The sequence below is a fragment of the Nomascus leucogenys genome, chromosome 23 (assembly GCF_006542625.1).
Source record: "Nomascus leucogenys isolate Asia chromosome 23, Asia_NLE_v1, whole genome shotgun sequence".
Lineage (NCBI taxonomy): Eukaryota > Metazoa > Chordata > Mammalia > Primates > Hylobatidae > Nomascus > Nomascus leucogenys.
This window is the reverse complement of record NC_044403.1, coordinates 32668392-32688213: the sequence shown is the minus strand read 5'-3', so window position 1 is coordinate 32688213 and position 19822 is coordinate 32668392. Positions and strand designations below refer to the sequence as shown.

At 54.4% G+C, this 19822-nt stretch overlaps 2 protein-coding genes across 5 annotated transcripts; one reads left to right on the top strand and one right to left on the bottom strand.

The window, feature by feature from the left end:
* The first annotated feature begins 134 nt into the window (after nt 1–134).
* LOC105738865 lies at nt 135–2174 on the top strand. Its single transcript, XM_030804608.1, has 3 exons — nt 135–749; nt 865–965; nt 1222–2174. The coding sequence occupies exons 1-3, from the start codon at nt 632–634 to the stop codon at nt 1582–1584; spliced, it is 582 nt and encodes a 193-aa protein (XP_030660468.1). The 5' UTR covers nt 135–631; the 3' UTR covers nt 1585–2174.
* WASHC1 (WASH complex subunit 1) lies at nt 2123–19517 on the bottom strand. 4 transcript variants are annotated; one of them, XM_030804399.1, is made up of 11 exons: nt 18839–19517; nt 14409–14562; nt 5959–6070; nt 5606–5752; nt 5292–5428; nt 4918–5053; nt 4555–4756; nt 4305–4466; nt 3492–3650; nt 2743–2811; nt 2165–2601 (listed from the first exon to the last, which is right to left on the bottom strand). In XM_030804399.1, the coding sequence occupies exons 2-11, from the start codon at nt 14555–14557 to the stop codon at nt 2468–2470; spliced, it is 1407 nt and encodes a 468-aa protein (XP_030660259.1). In that variant the 5' UTR covers nt 14558–14562; nt 18839–19517; the 3' UTR covers nt 2165–2467. The 4 variants fall into 4 exon arrangements, with proteins under 4 accessions (XP_030660256.1, XP_030660257.1, XP_030660258.1 ...); XM_030804396.1 differs by having other exon boundaries at nt 2123–2811; XM_030804397.1 differs by lacking the exon at nt 18839–19517 and adding an exon at nt 16499–16526 and having other exon boundaries at nt 2123–2811.
* Between the last annotated feature and the right edge of the window lie 305 nt (nt 19518–19822).

Sequence of the window (19822 nt, the reverse complement as noted above, 5' to 3'; positions counted from 1 at the left end):
TCCAGCAAAGAAGCTTGAAAGCCCCTATGTGGTCAGCTCTTGCTCTTGCTGCACTTACATAAATAATCAGGCAAAATCTAACAAAGCTAGACTTATTTTTAAAACATGAATAGTCTTACTTTATGATCAAAAATGGTTTGGATGTGGTTTGTCCCCGCAAAAAACTCATGTTGAAATTTGACCCCCGATGTGGCAGTGTGCAACCTAGGCCAGTAAGTAGTGCTTCTGCTCATCTCCTTAGCTGTGATACGCAGCCGGCCCTCGCTCCAGCAGCTGGACCCCTACCTGCTGTCTGCTGCCCTCAGAGCCCAAAGCCGGGCTGTGACTGCTCAGGCCAGCCAGCTGGAGGGAGGGGCTCAGCAGCTCTGGCTTTGGCCCTGGGAGAGCAGGTGGAAGATCAGGCAGGCCATCGCTGTAGCAGAACCCAGTGGATCGGCCTAGATGGGATCTCTGAGCTGAACAAGCGCTCTCCGGGTGGGAGGTGCAGAGAGGGGAGGGGCAGAGCCGCAGGCACTGCTAAGAGGGCTGAGGAAACGGTAGAATGCAGCAGCTGGTGATGTGTGGGTGACGACCCAGGAGCTCCTGATGTCCACCGGCCCCAGTCTCCTGTCCCCCCACCAGGTGTGTGGTGATGGCAGGCATGCCCTTCCCCAGCATCAGGTCTCCAGAGCTGCAGAAGAAGACGGCCTACTTGGATCACACTCCCGTGAGTGTCTCCAGTGTTGCAGAGGGTGAGAGGAGAGCAGGCGGTGAGTGGGAGTGGCGTCGCCCCTAGGGCTGTGCTGGGCCGGTGTCTCCTGTCTCCTCGGGAGGCTTGGATGCCCCTCCACACCCTCTTGATCTTCCCTGTGATGTCATCTGGAGCCCTGCTGCTTGCGGTGGCCGACGAAGCCTCCTGGTCTGGCTCCAAGGCCTGCCAGAGTCTTTTCCCGGGGAGAGCTACAAGCAGGAACCAGTCCACATGGGTCATCCTATTCACTCCCAACTCAGAGCCCCGGGCCAGGGGCCCCCAAGAAAGGCTCTGGTGGAGAACCTGTGCATGAAGGCCGTCAACCACTCCATAGGCAAGCCTGGCTGCCTCCAGCTGGGTGGACAGACGGGGTCTGGAGAAGGGGAGAAGAGGAAAGGGGGTGCTGCCTGCCCTGTCTCCCACCTGAGGCTGAGGAAGCGGAGGGGGATGACATGGAAATGCGCTGCTGGGGAGGCAGCTGTGACTGAAAGCCTTTGCCTCTGTTCCCAAGAAGGCAGGGCCATCAGGCACCAAAGGGATTCTGCCAGCATAGTGCTCTGACCGCTGGAGACGGTGTTTGTCATGGGCCTGGTCTGCAGGGATCCTGCTACAAAGGTGAAACCCAGGAGAGTGTGGAGTCCAGAGCGTTGCCAGGCCCAGGCACAGACACTAGTGCCCACTGGAGAAAACAGGGGAATCCCGAAGAAATGGTGGGTCCTGGCCATCCTTTAGGTCTTCCAGGGCAGCTCCCCTCTGTGGAATCGAATCTGTCTTCCATCCTGCGTGGCCGAGGGCCAGGCTTCTCACTGGGCCTCTGCAAGAAGCTGCCATTTCTGTCCTGCCCACCTTCTTAGAAGCGAGACGGAGCAGACCCATCTGCTTCTGCCCTTTCTATAATAACTGAAGTGAGCTGCCCTGGACTATTCACCCTCAGTCTCAATTTAAAAAGATCCCCATGGCCACAGGGCCCCTGCCCGAGGGCTTGTCACCTCCCCCACGTTCTTCCTGAGTCACTCCTGCAGCCCTGCTCCCCACCGTGCCCCACAGCCCTGCCTGGATTTGTATCTCCCTGGCTTGGTGTCAGTTCCTCCAAGTCGATGGCACCTCCCTCCCTCTCAACCACTCGGGCAAACTCCAAGACATCTTCTACCCCAACACCAACAATTGTGCCAAGGGCCACGAGGCTCAGCATGACTATTTTTAGAGACCCCGTGTCTGTCACTGAAACCTTTTTTGTGGGAGACTATTCCTCCCACCTGCAACAGCTGCCCCTGCTGATGCACTTCTCTCCTCCCTCTCACCCCAGAGAAACTGGTCAGCTGGGATCTTCCGCCCCCACTGCCTAGGGACCAATAGGGGCAGGAGGCAAGTCACTGCCCCGAGACGTTTGCATCCTGCACAGCTAGAGGTCCTTTATTAAAAGCACACTGTTGGTTTCTGCTCAGTTCTTTATTGATTTGTGTGCCGTTTTCTCTGGAAGCCTCTTTAGAGAAGAACACACTGGTGCAGGCTGGGTGGAGCCGTCCCCCCATGGAGCACAGGCAGACAGAAGTCCCCGGCCCAGCTGTGTGGCCTCAGGCCAGCCTTCCGCTCCTTGAAGCTGGTCTCCGCATAGTGCTGGTTCCATCACCACACCCCCTCCCAGGGAAGCAGGTCTGAGCAGCTTGTCCCGGCTGTGTCCATGTCAGAGCGACGGCCCAAGTCTGGGTCTGGGGGAGGAAGGTGTCATGGAGCCCCCTAGGATTCCCAGTCGTCCTCGTCCTCCTCTGCCTGTGGCTGCTGCGGTGGCGGCAGGGGAGGGATGGAGTCTGACACGCGGGCAAAGGCTCCTCCAGGCCCCTCACCAGCCCCAGGTACTTTCCCAGAGATGCCTGGAGGGAAAAGGCTGAGTGAGGGTGGTTGGTGGGAAACCCTGGTTCCCCCAGCCCCCGGAGACTTAAAATACAGGAAGAAAAAGGCAGGAGAGAAGTACAATGTGCCGGCCCAGGGCGGGCAGCAGCCCTGCCTCCTACCCTTGCGCCTCATGACCAGCTTGTTGAAGAGATCCGACATCAAGTCCCCACCTTGGCTCGTGGCTCTCACTGCAACGGGAAAGCCAGACTAGAGTGAAGAGTTCAGTCACATGCGACCCGTGGCTCCCTGTCCCCACCCCCATGACACTCCCCAGCCCTCCAAGGCCACTGTTTCCCAGTTAGCTCAGAGCCTCAGTCGATCCCTGAGCCAGCACCCACTGTACGATGGGGAAACTGGCCCAGAGAGGTGAGGCCGCTTGCCTGGGGTCACAGAGCAAGGCAAAAGCAGCGCTGGGTACAAGCTGAAAACCACAGTGCCCAGGGCACTGCCGCTGCATGCGCAGGCATCGCATCACACCAGTGTCTGCGTTCACAGCAGGCATCATCAGTAGCCTCAAGAGGCCTCAGGTCCAGTCTCCAAAAGCATCTCAGGAGGCTGCAGTGGCCGACCATTGCCTTGGACCGCTCTCGGCAGTCGAAGAAGATTCTCCTTGTCACAGTTTGAGCTGGGTGAGCTTAAAGAGGAAAGCTCCACTATGGCTCCCAAACCAGGAAGGAGCCATGGCCCAGGCAGGAGGGCTGAGGACCTCTGGTGGCGGCCCAGGGCTTCCAGCATGTGCCCTAGAGGAAGCAGGGGCCGGCTGGCAGGAGCAGGGTGGGGACAGAAAGCACCCAGTGGACTCGGGGCTGGAGGGGAGTAGGCGACCTTGCCCAAGGCCCTCCGACCGCAGGCTCCAGGGCCCGCTCACCTTGCTCCTGCTCCTTCTGCTTCTTCTTCTCCAGCTTTCGCTCCTTCACGCTGCGCAGCTTGGCCTTGCCGATGCCTCCAGCTTGGCGGATGGACTCTAGCAGAGTGGCCCGGCCACCAGAGGGGTCGACCACTTCCCTGGGAGCTCCCTGGACTGGAGCCGGGAGGTGGGGAACAGGGCAAGGAGGAAAGGCTGCTCAGGCAGGGCTGGGGAAGCTTATTGTGTCCAAGGCACCTCCCCTCAAACAAGGAGCCCCGTGTTGGGGAGGCCGGACCTTTGGAGACTCTGTGGGGCCTGGGCACTGACTTCTGCAACCACCTGAGTGCAAGCATCCTGTGTGCAGACACTCCCTGCTCCCTCTCTAGCCCCCACCCTGCAGAGCTGGACCCCCTGAGCTAGCCATGCTCTGACAGTCTCAGTTGCACACATGAGCCAACAGAAGGGTTTTGTGCCACTTCTGGATGCTAGGGTTAGACTGGGAGATACAACAGTAAAGCTGAAATGTTGTAATTTCAGGGACACTGAAAAATGTGTTGCTGGAGTTTGTTATTAGACCCCTTCTTTCCATTGGTTTACTTAGGAATGGGGAACCCAGAGCCTCACTTGTTCCGGCTCCCTCTGCCCTAGAGGTGAGAATTCCAGAGCTCTACAGTTTGAAAACCACTATTTTATGAACCAAGTAGAATAAGATATTTGAAATGGGAACTATTCAAAAAATTGAGAATTTCTGACCACTTAACAAACCCACAGAAAATCCACCGGAGTGCACTGAGCACACCAGAAACGAGGTGCCCTCAAAAGAGCTGCTCCCACCTGAAGGAGACGCGCTGCTGCTGCTGTCGTCCTGCCTGGCGCCTTGGCCTATAGGGGCCGCAGCTGAGGGTGGGGGTGCACTGGCCAGCACCTCAGGAGCTGGGGGAGGTGGTGGGGGCGGTGGGGGTGGTGGGGGTGCTGTCAGTACCCCATCTTGCAGGTCTGAAACACAAAGAGTGGGGTGTCTAGGGAAGAAGGTGTGTGAACATGGGGGTCCCTGGCCCGGCTCCCATCCCAGAACCCAGCTCACCTGGCTTGAGAGGCTCGGCTACCTCAGTGTGGAAGGCGGGCAATTCTGGAATGGTGCCAGGGGCAGAGGGGGCAATGCCGGGGCCCAGGTCGGCACTGTACATGAGGTCATTGGCAATGCCGGGCAGGTCAGGCAGGTAGGAGGGCACATCAATCTCAGGCACCTGGCCCAGGTCTGGTACATAGAAGTAGTTCTCTGGGACCTGCAAGGTTAGGACACGTGAGAGGTGACAGGGACCTGCAGGGGCAGCCAGCAAGACCTTGTGTGCACCCCCCATGGGTGGAATAAGGGGCTCAACAGCCTTGCCTGGAGAGGAGCTCTGGGCCACTGCACCCGTCCCCACCTCTGTCCCGCCCCTCCCACCTGCTGTTCCAGCTGCTCTCTCTTGCTGATGGACAAGGGGGCATCAAACAGCTTCTCCTCTGTCTCTGCCCCCAACATCACATGGGTCTTTGTTACAGCACCAGCCAGGGGGTCCAGGAAGACATACTTCTTGTACCTACAGGGGCGACATGGGGGTCAGGCAAGCTGACACCTGCTGTCCGGAGCCCATGTTCCTCTCCCACATCATCGGGGTACAGTGTGCACTGTGGGGTCCCAGGCCTCTCTAGCCAAGCCACCCCAGTCACCCCCTGGCTCCTGGCCTATGTGCTGTACCTGTGTCTGATGCCCTGGGTCCCCACTAAGCCAGGCCAGGCCTCCCGCCCACACCCCTCGGCCCTGCCTTCTGGCCATACAGGTTCTCGGTGGTGTTGAAGAGCAGCAAGGAGCTGACAGAGCTGATGTTGCTGGGAAGACCCCCAAGTCCCTCTTCTGCATCATCCTCAGGCTCCGGCTTGGTGCTCACGCACACAGGAAAGTACTTCAGCTTCTCCTGGGAGGGCCAGGATGGCCAAGGGATGGTGAATATTTAGTGCTGGGCCTAATCAGCTGCCACCCCAACCCAGTCAGCCTCCTCTGGGGCACAGAACCCTATGGTGGCCCCAGCTCCTCCCCAGTATCCAGTCCTCCTGGTGTGTGACAGGCTAAGTTATGTGCGTGGCCAGCAGACCTGCAGGGCCCGCTCGTCCAGGGGGCGGTGCTTGCTCTGGATCCTGTGGCGGGGGCGTCTCTGCAGGCCAGGGTCCTGGGCACCTGTGAAGATGGAGCCATATTCCTGCAGGCGCTCTGGAGCAGGGTACTTGGCACTGGAGAACACCTGTGGACACAGGGACAAGCCTGAGGGGGCCCCAAGCGGCTCAGAGGGCTGGGATTGCTTGGCGGGAGAGGGTGGAGTCGGGAGCCTGGGCGAGAAGAAAGCCCAAGGTACAGGTGGGCAGCAGGGCAGAGACCGGGCAGCCTCAGAGGCACGGGGAAATGCAGGGACTGCCCAGTAGCCTCAGGACACAGGGGCATGGGGACTACCTTGATGGCCTTCTTGCTGCCCTTGATCTTCTCAATCTTGGCCTGGGCCAAGGAGACCTTCTCTCCAATGGCCTGCACCTGGCTCCGGCTCTGCTCTACCCGCTGGGAGATCCTGCCATGGAGAAGATCACAGTGGCTGGGCTGCTCCCCACCCCCTGCTCCTAACAGCGGACCTGCCAGGCCAGGCCCTCAGGCAAGGGCTCTTAAGTCAGGGTCACCTGCTTGCCAGGGCCGATCTTGGTGCCATCCAGGGGGCCTCTACAAGGATAATCTGACCTGCAGGGTCGAGGAGTTGATGGTACTGAGTTCCCTGCACTCTCAGTAGGGACAGGCCCTATGCTGGCACCTGTACATGCTATCTGAAGGACAGCCTCCAGGGCACACAGAGGATGGTATTTACACACGCACACATGGCTATTGATGGGGCAAGCATTTCACAACCCCTCATGATCACCTGCAGCAGACAAAGTGGCCTCTGCAGAGGGGGAATGGAGACTGGAGGCTGAGACTGGCAAGGCTGGACTTGAGTGTCGTCACCTAAATTCAGACGGGGAACTGCCCCTGCACATAGTGAACAGCTCACTGAGCAAACCCTGAGTCCCGACCACTGCCTCTGTGTGATCTAGCTCCTCACCTGCTTCCACCCTCCCTGGTGCGGGGTGGGCCCAGTGATATCAGCTGCCTGCTGTTCCCCAGATGTGCCAAGTGCATTCTTGTGTGCTGGCATCTCATGGAACGCCATTTCCCCAGACATCCCTGTGGCTGGCTCCTGGTGCCCAAGGCTCAAGTGCCTGATGCTGTAAGGCACATAACCCCACTCATGCTTTTCCATGTTCTTTGGCCACAGCAAGGCCGCTCTCACTGCAAAGTTAACCCTGATGCGTGTGTAACACAACATCCTCCTCCCAGTCGCCCCTGTAGCTCCCCTACCTCCAAGAGCCCAGCCCTTGCCCACAGGGCCACACTCCACATTCAGAGCAGCCTCAGCATTCACCCGGCACGAGCGAGCCTGTGTGATGCACGGGGATGAGAAGGCAGAGGTGCAACTGGGGTTCGTGAGGAAAGGTAGGAGGAGGATGTGGGATGGTGGAGGGGTTGCAGACTCTGGGCTAGGGAATGCTGGGATGTCTCTAAAGGTTGGAATGAATGGCCTAGAATCGGACCCAATAAGCCAAAGCCACTTCCACCAACTTTAGAAGGCCCTGGCCCCCCGAGAGCCAACTTTACGATCCAGGGGTCCCTGTGCCCTAATGGGTCTGCCCTGATTACTCCTGGCTCCTTGTGTGCAGGGGGCTCAAGCATGGCAGGGCTGGCAGTACCAGCAGGCACCCAAGCAGCTTAAGTGTTCCATGACAGACTGGTATGAAGGTGGCCACAACTCAGAAAGAAAAAAGAAGAGCACCATCCCCTTCCAGTGAGGAAGCGGGGCCACCACCCAGCATGTGCTCCATCTTTTCTGGCTGGGGAGAGGCCTTCGTCTGCGGTAAAGGGTCCTCCAGCACAAGCTGTTTTAATTTACCCTAGTTCCCAAGGCAGCCTCATTCTGCCTCGGGTGCCGACACGACCTTCAGTAGTTGCATAAGCTCGGCATTCGAGGTCCACAGGGGCAGTGGGAGGGAACTGAGACTGGGGAGGGACAAAGGCTGCTCTGTCCTGGTGCTCCCACAAAGGACAGAAGGGCTGATCACTCAGAGTTGCAAACACCAAGCTCAACAATGAGCCCTGGGAAATTTCTGGAATGGATTATTACACAGAGAATCTGTAAGCACTTAGAAAAGGCAGCGGTGAGTCCCAGGGGCCAGCACTGCTCGAAATGCACAGCATTTCTCTTTGTAACAGGATTATTAGCCTGCTGTGCCCGGGAAAACGTGCAGCACAGGGCGTCTCGAGTCAGCAGGATTTTGACGGCTTCTAACAAAATCTTGTAGACAAGAGGGAGCTATGGGGGTTGGAGGAGAGAACATATGGGAAAAATTGGAGCCAAATGAACCACAGCCCCAAAGGGCACAGGTGGACAATGGACTGATTCCAGCCTTGCACGGAGGGATCTGGCAGAGTCCATCCAGTTCATTCAACACCTGGTTAGAAAACTGGGGCCAGCACACAGGGGAAGGGTAAACTGGTTTGCATGATCGAATCAAGGCTCAGACCATTTTTAAAGGCCAGAGGGTAGACTGCAATCACCAAGATGAAATTTACAAGCAACAAATGTGAAGCCCAACATTTAGGTTTTAAAAATCAAGTGTATAAATATAGATGGTGGAGGGAACTTGTTTTAGACGCAGCTCAGGTGAAGAAAGACCTGGAAACCTCTGTTAACTAAAAGCTCAGTAGGGGCTAAAACATGTTAGTCAGCATAAAAAGGCAATGAGATCTTAGCGCACACAGCTCCCCGTTCCTCTTCTGCCCTTCATCCTTCTTTCAATCAGCAGGGACCATGCACTCTCTTGGAGGCACCACAGAAAACAGAGCCCTGGACTCATGCACGAATCCATGCCAGGCACCCGCCTCAGCCACAGTCACATCCCTTTAAACTGGATCCACACAGGAAGAGGACTCTGAACTCCCCTGCAGACTGCAAAGTCTGCCTCATTCACTGCTATGTCTCTAGCACCTGGGATGGGGCCTGATGTGTGACAGCCGCTGGCTGAACAGAAAGTGACAAATGAGCAAACATCTCAAGGAGAGTGATGAGGATGGTGATGAGTGAGAAACTCCCGACATATGAAGATAACTGAAGGATGTTCTGGCTAAAGATCAGAAGACTTTCAGAATATGATCATTCGAATATCAAAAATATCAAAAGGACTGTCAGGTGGAGAAGTGAGTAAACTTGTATCAGGAAAAGCGGGCAGAGTTGCAAGGAAACAGATCTCTGTTCTGTTAAAAAAAAAAAAAATTCCACAAACAACTGCATCACTTTGCAGAGCAATTAGGTTCCAGCTCACAAGCACCTTCCAGGGGTGCCCCAAGGGCAAATCCTGCCTAAGGTGGAGGTAGAAGACATGATCCTGGGGCTTTCCTTAGCCAAGAGCCCATGAGACTAAGGAACATCGCGCTTGTTGACAAAGCACCCGGACAATCTATTCTCTGATGGCCACAGGCTATGGTGCCAAGGACAAGTGCAGACTCAGGATCAGAAAGCTTGCAGCATATTTGCTATCTCCACGGACTAGCAGGATGGTCTGGAAGGCTGTGTCGGGAAGGCCCGTAGGCCTCACTGGGGCCAGGCTGTTGATGAACCATGTCCACCCTGAGGGTGGGGGAATGGTGCCATGAGAGCCATTTGTTTGTCATTCCTGGTCCAGACACCCTTGGCTTGGTGGCCTACTTCAAGGTAGGTCAGTTTACAAGCTCAGTGCTGAAGCCATACCCTATGGCACACTCGCCCAGCACTGGAGAGGAAGCTGCCTCTGTGGACATGAGGGACAGAAGTGGCTCACCCAGCCTGTTCTGCGCGTGGTCTCACTAAGGGCCCATCTTCCTCTATCTGCCCCGGAGGGGACCATCTCCAAGCATCCCTTGCTCTCCTTCTCCCCACTCCACCCCTCACTGTTCCATAACTTGAGTGCATCCCATTTGTAGAGCACAGTGCTGGGGCTGTGGGAGTCAAAGACGAATCAGACGACACACATCCACATTCAAAGGGACTCAGGGCTCCTGGGGAAGTAAGAAATGAGTATCAACAACCACAACACCCCACAGGCCTGGGTTTCACATCTGTTTAGCAGCTGTGTGACCCTGGGGAGGTCACTAACTGGTCTTTGCCTCAGCTTCTTCCACTGAAAAACAGGAATGGTCCCTTCTACATCATGGGATTACTGTGAAGGTGAGAAGGAGCTGATCATGGCCCATCAACATCAGCACACCAGTCCCCCTAGAGGCTGCTGGGGAGAAGAAGCAGGGAGCACCCACTCCTGACCCAGATTCACATTCACTGCTTCTCCTCCCCTGCTTCTGTCATGACCCCAGGGAAGCAGACCCTGAAGCTGGGCTCTTGCCTTCACCTTTATCTTCTCCACTCTGGGATAATTAAGAATGACTTGCTAATTATGCAGTGATCTAGTGCAATGTGTAACCTTGGGGGCCACCAGGTGCCAATCAGTAGAGAGAACAGGGGAGAAGGAAGGATGGAGGAAGCGAGGACAAGGGGAAAGGAGGAAGCGAGGACAAGGGGAAAGGAGGAAGGGGAGAAGAAAGGAAGAGGTGGGGAAAAGGAAAAAGAAAGATGGAGAAAAGGACCAAGAGCTTCGCAGAGAAAATCACCTTCCCGGTGGGAGGTGCTGGGCAGTGGCACTGCCTCTTGGGGGAAGAGGTTAGGGCAGCGGCTGAGGGGGAATGGCAGATGACAGCACCCAAACTTCCACACACAGTCTGTTCCTTCCGCTTCGCCGTGCCATCCCAACTCCCTCCTGCCTTGTCATCTACGTCATGGGAAGCAGGTGACATATCTGGCCCGTTATTTTGGGGGCCTGGCTTCTCCCAGGTGAAGAGGGGGCAGATGGAGGGGCAGAAAAAGGGGGCAGGGAGGGGCTGGAGGGCACAGCTGAAGACAGCCTGGGAGGTGCTTGTCATCCCCTCCAGTCTCTGCACACTCCCGGCTGCAGCAGAGCAGGAGGAGAGAACACAGCCTGGAATGCTAATTCGCCAGGAGCTCACCTGCCTGCATCACTGGGCACAGACACCAGTGAGGCCAGAGGGCGGGCTGTGCTGGGGCCTGAGATGGGGTGGTGGGGAAAGAGTCTCTCCTCTGCCCCTGTCTCTTCTGTGCAGGAGGTTTCTAAGCAGGAGGAGCATGTTTAAGGGGAGGGATTCAAAGCTGGTCACATCCCCACCAAAAAAGCCCATGAACAATGAAAAGCCCACTTGCTTGTCCAGTGCCACAGGAGGGGCAAGTGGAGGAGGAGAGGCGGCGTGCTCCCCACTCCACTGCCAGTCATCACTGGCTCTCCCTTCCCTTCATCCTCGTTCCCTATCTGTCACCATTTCCTGTCGTTGTTTCCTATGAATGTCTCAACCTGCCCTCCCTGTTTGCAAGTCCCCTGTCTGTAGCCTCATCCCTGTCACATCCTGACTACAACAACAGCTTCTGGGTGTCCCTGGCATCCACTCTCTCTCCCTTCTTGTCCCTTCCATGACGGATGCCTGAGGAACCTTCCCCAAACTTTTCTGTCCCATCCCTGCCCTGCTCAAAATCCAATCACAGCTCCCTAACACTCCTGAATCAACTTGAAATCCTGTCTTGAGTACTCCATGGGCCCTAATTCACTCATCCCAACTCTTCACTCATTGCCTTGCCCCACACCCTGCCAGGGAGCCTCCCATGGCACCATGGGGACACAAAGGAACCAAGGCAAAGCTCCCTCAGCACCATTCAAAGAGGCCTGGCCCACAGGCTCACAGAAAGTCAGCCTCTCCTGCCCTGAGAGCTGAGTGCAAGGGAGAGGCAGCGCTGTCTTTGCTTCCCATGCAGAAGCACCCCCCTCCCACCCCTGTGCAGGCCGGCCTTCCTGGCAGACCACCATACACCATGTTCCAAGCCACACTGAGGCTTCTCTCCAAGCCTGCAGCCCCCATTTCCAGACCCCACCAGGGCGACCTGCACATCCACCTCCCTACCTTGCCCCCCTCTTCCAGGAGTCTGCCCTATGTGGAGGAGGCACGTGGTTTTCCTCTCCAGCAACTATTTCCTTTTTACTCAAGCAATGGCCCCATTTCCCTTGGGGAATCCACCTCTCTCGCAGGCTTAGTCCCAGAGCTTCAGGTGGGGCTGCCTACAGAGCTCTTCAGTCTAAGCCAAGTGGCGTGTCATAGTCCCCTGGCCCCAATAATGGATTCTGGGACAGACACGAGGACCAAGCCAGGTGGGATGGGTGAGTGTGGCTTCTGGAGGAAGTGGGGACACGGGAGAGCATTCTTTCCTGCTGGACCTGACCCTGTGTCACGTGACCTTGCCACCACGAGAGCATGGCCTGTCTGGGAATGCAGCCAGACCCAAAGAAGCAAACTGACATGGAAGGAAAGCAAAACCAGGCCCTGAGGACATCATTTTAGCCCTTACTCCGAAGACTGCTCTACTGATTGATTAATTTTTGCTTAGCTTGGTTTGGGGAGTTCTGACAGGCGTGCCACCAATTCTTACCCATTTCTCTCCACTCTAGACCCTGGGAAGCTCATGCGGTTCATGCTAGCAATTAACAATCCATCTCGCCCTATGTGTTCCCATTCCAGCCTCTAGGACACAGTGTCAGCCACGTAATTGGTATCTCTTAAGGTCCAGCACAAGGTGGAGCACATGGTGGAGAGACAGATGCAGTGACCTGGAACCCAGGAGTAAGGGGGCCAGGACTCAGGCCCAAGGCTCCTGAGAGGCATCCGCCCCTCCCTGGGCTGTGCCAGCAGCTTGGAGAACCCACACTCAATGAACGCAGCACTCCACCACCCAGGAAATGCCTTCCTGCCCTCTCCTCATCCCATCCCTGGGCAGGGAACATGCAACTGTCTACAAGGTGCCAAGTACCGGGACAGGAAAGGAAAGACACCAAAAATCCAGGGCTGCCCTCAGAGAAGGGCAACCATGCAGTCCCCATCTTGGCGAGGAAACACACTTTCCGAGGGAATGGTTTTGGCCTCCATTCTAAGTGCTGGACATGGGGTGGCCATAACCTGGAGCTGATGGCTCTTAAAGACCTGCATCCTCTTCCCTAGGCGTCCCTTGGGCACATTTAGCACAACAATAAGCACAAAAGGTGCATCCAGCACTTTCTGTTACTATTGGTGGCAGGTTCATGAATGGCGACCAAAGGCAGTGTATGGGTCAAGATTACCAACAGGGAAGAGCTAGCATTTCCTGAAGGCTTCCTAGGTAGCAGGCACTGTTCCATTCCTTTGCATGTTTTGATTAATCTTTACAATAATTCTACCAGGAAGCTACCATTATTACAACTTCACAAATGAGAACATCGAGGCTTAGAGGGGTTGAGCTGTCCAAGGTTACAGGGGAAGAAAACAGGCGGACTGGATCTGAGCCAAGGCATCAACTCCAAGGTAACCCCTCAGTCACTTCAGTGCATGTCCCCTGGTTACTGGGACATTCTTGACAAGCTTGGGGCAAGCCGGTGAGTCAGTGGGGGAGGACTTTCAGGAAGAGGTGGGTTCCCAGTTGGTGACGGAAGAGAAGGCTGCAAAGTGAAGGAGCAGGGGCTCCAGGTCTGGTGACAACCAGGGAAGGGGCAGGGCAGGGATGACTTGGACCACGACAGGGACCTGAGTCAGGCAGCCACATACTTCCCGCTGGGGTCTACCATGTGAGGCATGGTGTGGGATCCTGGGAAGGAGACCAAGCCTCCTTTCAGGTTGCTTATGGCCAAAGACAGGACCTGTGTATCTGACAACCCCTGGGACCTTTGCCAAAACACAGCAAACACCATTCACTCACTCATGTTAGATAAACACTGAGTGAAGTCACTGGAGCCCAAGGACTGTGCGAGGTCAGCACTGCCAATACGAGAAGCTGCACCCCTCAAGCTCGGCTCCCTCAATGGCCACTCCGTGCTCCAGCCATGCTGGCTTCCTTTTAGGTCCTCCACCTCAAGGCTGTAGTTCATGTGCTTCTTTCTGGAATGTTCTTCCCGACCTACCCACTCAACCCTCAGACTTTACCATAAATGTCATTTCCGCACATCCGCCTTCCCTGACCTGAGACCAAGCCAGGCCTCCCATGACAAGCCTCACAGTACCCCATCTCCCCTGAACAGATGCAGTAACAACCCACAGAACCCGGGGCCATGATCTATGACTTTGAATGCTGGCTCTGTCATTTGGCTAGGTCTCTCAGCCTTTCTGTGCCTCAGTTTCCTCATCTATAAAATGGAGATGACGGCAGTGCCTGCTCATAAGTGTGAGTTAATGCACTCAAATCAGTGGTGGTGCATGGCTTACGCTATATGAATATTAGTGATTACAAAATATTAGCAATAGACCTTGTCACAACTGTTATTGAAGAACTAATCACATATTGGTTATTTAGGTCTTTCTCTCCTGCCAGAATGTGCGCTCCAGTTGGAGAGGTATGTTGCCTTATCCATGGCTGGATATACAGAGATTCCCACACTGCCTTGCACACGAGCACTACTGGGTAAACATTTGCTGGCTGCAGGAAAAAGTGAAGGAATAGGCCCTCCAATGGGAGGAAAAGCATGAGTTGTGAGAGCAGAGCCACCACAGGAAACCAGGAGGCTAAGTGGGGTGGAAGGGAGTGAGCTCCCGGACTCCCAGGAGTAAAAGCTTCCAAGTTGGGCTCTCACTTCAGCCCCTCCCACACAGGGAAGCCAGATGGGTTCCCCAGGACCAGGATTCCCCAAGGGGGCTGCTCCCAGAGGGTGCGTTGCTGGGATTGCCCAGGACAGGGATGGCCCTCTGATCAGGTGGAGGTGGGCGGCAGCACCCACCTGCTGAAGATGTCTCCAGAGACCTTCTGCAGGTACTGCAGGGCATCCGCCATCTGCTGGACGGCCTCCTCTCGCCGCAGGTCTGGCTGGATGAGGGGCACGGCATAGGTCTGACCTGCCAGGGAGTGCTGCGTCCTCACAGGCGTCATGGTGCCTGTGGGTGGGAGCCGTAGCATCAGAGCCATCCACGACCACCTGCACCCACCCACCACAGGGCAGGGTGGTGTTAAGACAACACAGCCCTCATCCCAACTATGCACATAGCTTCAGCCTGCACAGATAGGGAAGCAGGGGACAGAGTATTTGGTGGGAGGCCAGGAGCACATAGATGGGATTCTGCTGATGCCTGCTGAGTGAATGAGGGAAAGGGCAGGACCAGGGACTGGGGAATTTGTAGGGTCAATGGAGGAGTTCAGAGAAGGTGCAACATTTCTGACCCCCTACCAGGTGCTTGATACCTGCCAGGCACCCTTTCCATACATTGTCTCAGTTCACTTCCCCACCTTGGATAAACAAGAAATCTTGGTTGCAGAGAAAAAAAGAGGCTGGAAACAAAAGGGTAGAAATGGGGTAGTGGGGGAGATTGCCTGATCAACTGCCAAATGGTACCCAGTTCTGGAAAAGCACAAAAAATGTGCACACACGGGTTCTTCCCACTTTAACCCCTGAAGAATTTGAGGCCTGCTCCCGAAACAGACTGGGCAGTGGCTAGTGACTCTAGGTATAGGAGTATCCAGCCCTGCTCACCCAGGCTAGAGCTTAGGGGGCCAAGAGGTGCATGTGGGGGTGGAGGACAGGAAGGAAAAACACTCCCGGAATTGCAAAGTGAGGGCAGAGTCTATTTATATTGGGTTTAATTAACTCCTCTCCCTGGTGCCACTAAAGCAGCAATCACACTGCAGACGGCACTGATTTGATTGGCAAGAGATGCACCAGCCAGAATATTAAGGGACCAGGCCCCTATAAATAGGCCTAATCACAGCCCCTCGCTGGAAAATGGTAAGGAAGACATTAATCAGGCCTGGCACTGTGCCCTAGACCTGCTCCCTAGGTGCTACAGTGGGGCCCTTGGTTGCAATACAAGTAGGTAGGGACGGATGAGTGTGGCATGAAGGGCCCAGGGGGTTTCATTTCGGTTTAAAATGCTGTGACCTTGATTAAGTTGCCGTCTCTGAATCTGATCCTTTCCATTTCCCATTCTCCAAACTGAGAACTAGCACTGCTGAGACGTGGTTATTCCCAGTAATAATCTGTATATTTTACATAACGTACCGCACCAACATCTTCAGCCAGCTGGAGCCTACTCCTTTGCTCCCCCTGCTGGCTTCCCCAGCCCTCCCTTCTGCCCTCCTCTGGCCAGCACTTTTCATGATCTGCTCTTCAGCTTCTTCTCCAGCAGTGAGTTCCTCCTTTGCATACAGGCTTTCCAGATATGTACTTGCCTTGACTACTCTTCAGGGCCCAGTAGTCACTCCTCACCTCCCACTTATTTTTCCTCCAATCAAATAACTAAAGCATGGCCAGCTGATGCCCAGCCAACTGAGAAACCTAACCCTCTGAGACCACCACACCCCTTTCAAGCATGTTCCTCCCTCCCCTTCTTTGTATTTATACTGATGCAAGTTTGCTGGCTGTCCTAACTTATAGAAATCAGTTCTCCCATATGTAAGATCACAAAGGGGGTAAAGATGCAAGATATTTCCTGTGCACATCTTCAGATGAATTCCTTGTTAGTGTGTGTTTGCTCACACATACCCGTGAAAGAAGAGTACATACACGAATCTCCTCAAAAAGGAAGCAGCAAGCCCGTTCAAGAATGGGACTGAATATACCTGATGAGTGGTTTACTTTCTGTCTGCAAACATCTACTGATCATCTATTAGGTGCAGGCCATGATCACAGCAAAGATGAATAAGACACTACACTAGCCAGGGAGAGAGTCTCAAAAACAACTAAACTCAAATTAAATTCATTCTAATCCAGTCATGAGTACAAAGCTAAGGAGTGACAAATCCCTTTTGGAGTTAGGGGAGTCAGGAAAAAGCTCTTAGCAGAATGTGTGCCTCTCGGCCGGGCGCGGTGGCTCACACCTGTAATCCCAGCACTTTGGGAGGCCAAGGCAGGCAGATCACCGGAGGTCGGGAGTTCAAGACCAGTCTGACCAACATGGTGAAACTCCATCTCTACTAAAAATACAAAATTAGTCGGGCGTGGTGGTGCATGCCTGTAATCCCAGCTACTTGGGAGGCTGAGGAAGGAGAATCACTTGAACCGGGGAGGTGGAAGTTGCAGTGAGCCGAGATCGCGCCATTGCATTCCAGCCTGGGCAACAAGAGTGAACCAGGTCCAGGAAGAAGGTGCAAAGACAGCATTCCAGGTAAAAGAAACAGCTTGAACAAAAAGTGTGTAGGGGAACAGCAAGCGGTCTTAGAGTGCTGGTACAATCATCCTTGGGGAAGTACTAGAAGAAAGAATGACAAACAGAGGCCAGTTTGTTAAAAACACTCAAAATTAAAGCTAGGAGTTGGGACTTGTGGCAGGAATGAAATCCTCAGACCTGTGCTGTCCAATACGGTAGCCACCAGGCACATGCAGCCACTAAGCACTTGAAATGTGGACAGTCTGAATTGAGATGTGCCGTAAGTGTAAACTATGCATCAAATTTCAAAGACTAGAAAAAAAGAATGTAAAATATCTTATTATTTTATATTGACTACATGCTAAAATAACCATATTTGGGATATACTGGATTTTAAAAATACATTACTAATTTCATCTGTTTCTTTTTACTTTCAGAAATCACATATGTGACTTAAATATTTCTTTTCTTTTTCTTTCCTCTCACTCAGCGTCCTGTGATTCCAAAGAAATGAGTCTCTGCTCTTTTTGGGCAGGAGATATCCTAGAATGGACTCTGACCTAAGCATCAGAATTAATCATCATAACGTTATCATTTTATGGCCCCTTCTTCCTATATGTGGTGGCTTTTAAATGATCATGGAGATAATCTTCATTGTCCCTCTTTCAGCAGACAGTATTTTCTTATGCTACAGTACGACTAATAATATCTACATATGTTAGAACCATTCTGACTCTTCAATAATCTCAGTTAACTCTTATTATCAGTGAATTTATCATCATCCCCAATTTTAGATAAGAAAATGGGGTTAGAAAGACCAAATAACATTTTTTCAACATCAAAACACTAGCTTGAGATCAAGCCCAGACTTGGATCTGTTTTCTGAATTCCAAGCTTTTTGTTATTTATTGATATGTTTTGTTGTTTTCATGCATTAATAACGCAAATCTTAGTCCATTTCGTTAGCAGTACCAACCGTAAGTCACCATATCTTGATACTTTGTCTTTATGTAAACCTAAATTAGATCTGTTTTTGATACTGAGGGAACAACAAGGGAATCTAACAATTAGCAATCATCTTTTGAAAAGCCTGTAGTGCTCATCTGAAGAAGTGACGGACCACCTCTTATTTAGTGGACAGATAATAACTAGTTGAGAAGACAGGGGATTTTGTTTGGGGAAATAAATTTTTATCAAAAGTCGTCTTCTATCAGGAAGTTTTATGAGAAACCCTAGCTCCTCAGTTCCACGGTGGATAACTGCAATTTATTCTAGGTCTGCGATATTTCCTGCCTATCCATTTTGTTAACTCTTCAATGCATTCCATAAATGCATGAGTATTCTTTAATAATGGTGTTTTTCTTGCATCTATGAAGTTTTTTCAAATTCTTTTTAAGTGACAAAACTTGTACATGTGTATCGCACAATATTTCTCGTCGACAGCACTGCTTTAGAGAATGTAAACCGTGCACTCCCAGACACAGCACGCCTCTTTGGGACCACGGTTTGTAATTTCGGAGTGCTCGGAGCCCTTCCTGCAGACCGTTCTCCCACACCCCGCTCCAGGGTCTCTCCCCGAGTTACAGGCCTCGCTGTAGGCCCCGGGAACCCAACGCGGTGTCAGAGAAGTGGGGTCCCCTACGAGGGCCCAGGCGCTCCGGGCGGGCGGCACCTGCGGAAGGGCCGCGAGAGGCTTCCCAGAACCCGGCCGGGGCGGGAAGACGCAGGAGTGGGGAGGCGGAACCGGGACCCCGCAGAGCCCGGGTCCCTGCGCCCCACAAGCCTTGGCTTCCCTACTAGGGCCGGGCAAGGCCAGGTGCAGGGCGCGGCTCCAGGGAGGAGGCTCCGGGGCGAGCCCAAGACGCCTCCCGGGCGGTCGGGGCCCAGCGGCGGCGTTCGCAGTGGAGCCGGGCACCGGGCAGCGGCCGCGGAACACAAGCTTGGTGCAGGCTTCTCGGTCAGGAACGGTCCCGGACCTCCCGCCCGCCTCCCTCCAGCCCCTCCGGGTCCCCCACTTCGCCCCGCCAGGCCCCCACGACTCTACTTCCCGCGGCCCCGGACGCCTCCTCACCTGCGAGCCGCCCTCCCGGAAGCTCCCGCCGCCGCTTCCGCTCTGCCGGAGCCGCTGGGTCCTAGCCCCGCCGCCCGCAGTCCGCCCGCGCCTCCGGGTCCTAACGCCGCCGTTCACCCTCCGCGGCGCCCTCCCCGAGCGCGGCTGCCGGACCCCGTCCACCCGGAGCGCTGTCCTGGCGGGCCGAGTCGCGGGCCTGGGCACGGAACTCACGCTCACTCCGAGCTCCCGACGTGCACACGGCTCCCATCCGTTGTTTTCCGAGCGCCAGGCCGCCCCTACCCGTGCTTTTTGCTCTGCAGACCCGTTTCCTAGACTTCCGTCCTTTGTCCCCTCAAGCTTAGGGTCAAGCTGTCCGCCAGCCTCGGCTCCTCCGGGCAGCCCTCGCCCTGGGTGCGCCCTGGGGCAGGACCCCCAGCCCAGGCCCAGGGCCCGCCCCTGCCCTCCAGCCCTACACCTTGACCCGCTTTCCTGCGTCTCTCAGCCTACCTGACCTTGTCTTTACCTCTGCGGGCAGCTCCCTTGTGATCTGCTTAGTTCCCGCCCCCCTTTAAGAATTAAATAGAGAAGCCAGACGCAAAAGTACAGATATCGTATGAGTCCACTTTTGTGAGGTGCCTAGAATAGTCAAAATTCACAGAGACAGAAGTAGTGGTCGCCAGGAATGGGGAAGCAAGGCGGAGTTGGGCAGCTTGTGTTCAGTGGGTAGAGTTTCAGGCTGGGGTGATGGAAGGGTGGTGGAAATGAATGGTAGTGATGGCGGCACAACAGTGTGAATCTACTTAATCCCACCGAACTGTATGCTTAAAAATGGTTTAGACGGTGAATTTTAGGTTGTGTATGTTTTACCACAATTTTTAAAAAGCTAGTGAAAAGCTGGTAAAAAGAAAGAAAAGAGGCTTTTTTAAAAAGTTAAATATATTAAAAAGAGCATCAGTCCAAATTCCACCAGTAGTCCCTCCTGGAATCTGTTGGCTTGCCTCC

What these genes read in the sequence shown, in the direction of transcription:
- LOC105738865 (XM_030804608.1), top strand. Translation starts at nt 632, where the DNA reads ATGGCAGGCATGCCCTTCCCCAGCATCAGGTCTCCAGAGCTGCAGAAG. An exon ending in GGGTGAGAGGAGAGCAGGCG is followed by an intron (nt 750 to 864) that starts GTGAGTGGGAGT and finishes TGTCATCTGGAG; the next exon opens with CCCTGCTGCTTGCGGTGGCC. An exon ending in GCAGGAACCAGTCCACATGG is followed by an intron (nt 966 to 1,221) that starts GTCATCCTATTC and finishes TGTGACTGAAAG; the next exon opens with CCTTTGCCTCTGTTCCCAAG.
- WASHC1 (XM_030804396.1), bottom strand. Translation starts at nt 14,557, where the DNA reads ATGACGCCTGTGAGGACGCAGCACTCCCTGGCAGGTCAGACCTATGCC. An exon ending in GCAGCAAGAAGGCCATCAAG is followed by an intron (nt 5,753 to 5,958) that starts GTAGTCCCCATG and finishes CTGTGTCCACAG; the next exon opens with GTGTTCTCCAGTGCCAAGTA. An exon ending in GAGAGCAGCTGGAACAGCAG is followed by an intron (nt 4,757 to 4,917) that starts GTGGGAGGGGCG and finishes CTAACCTTGCAG; the next exon opens with GTCCCAGAGAACTACTTCTA.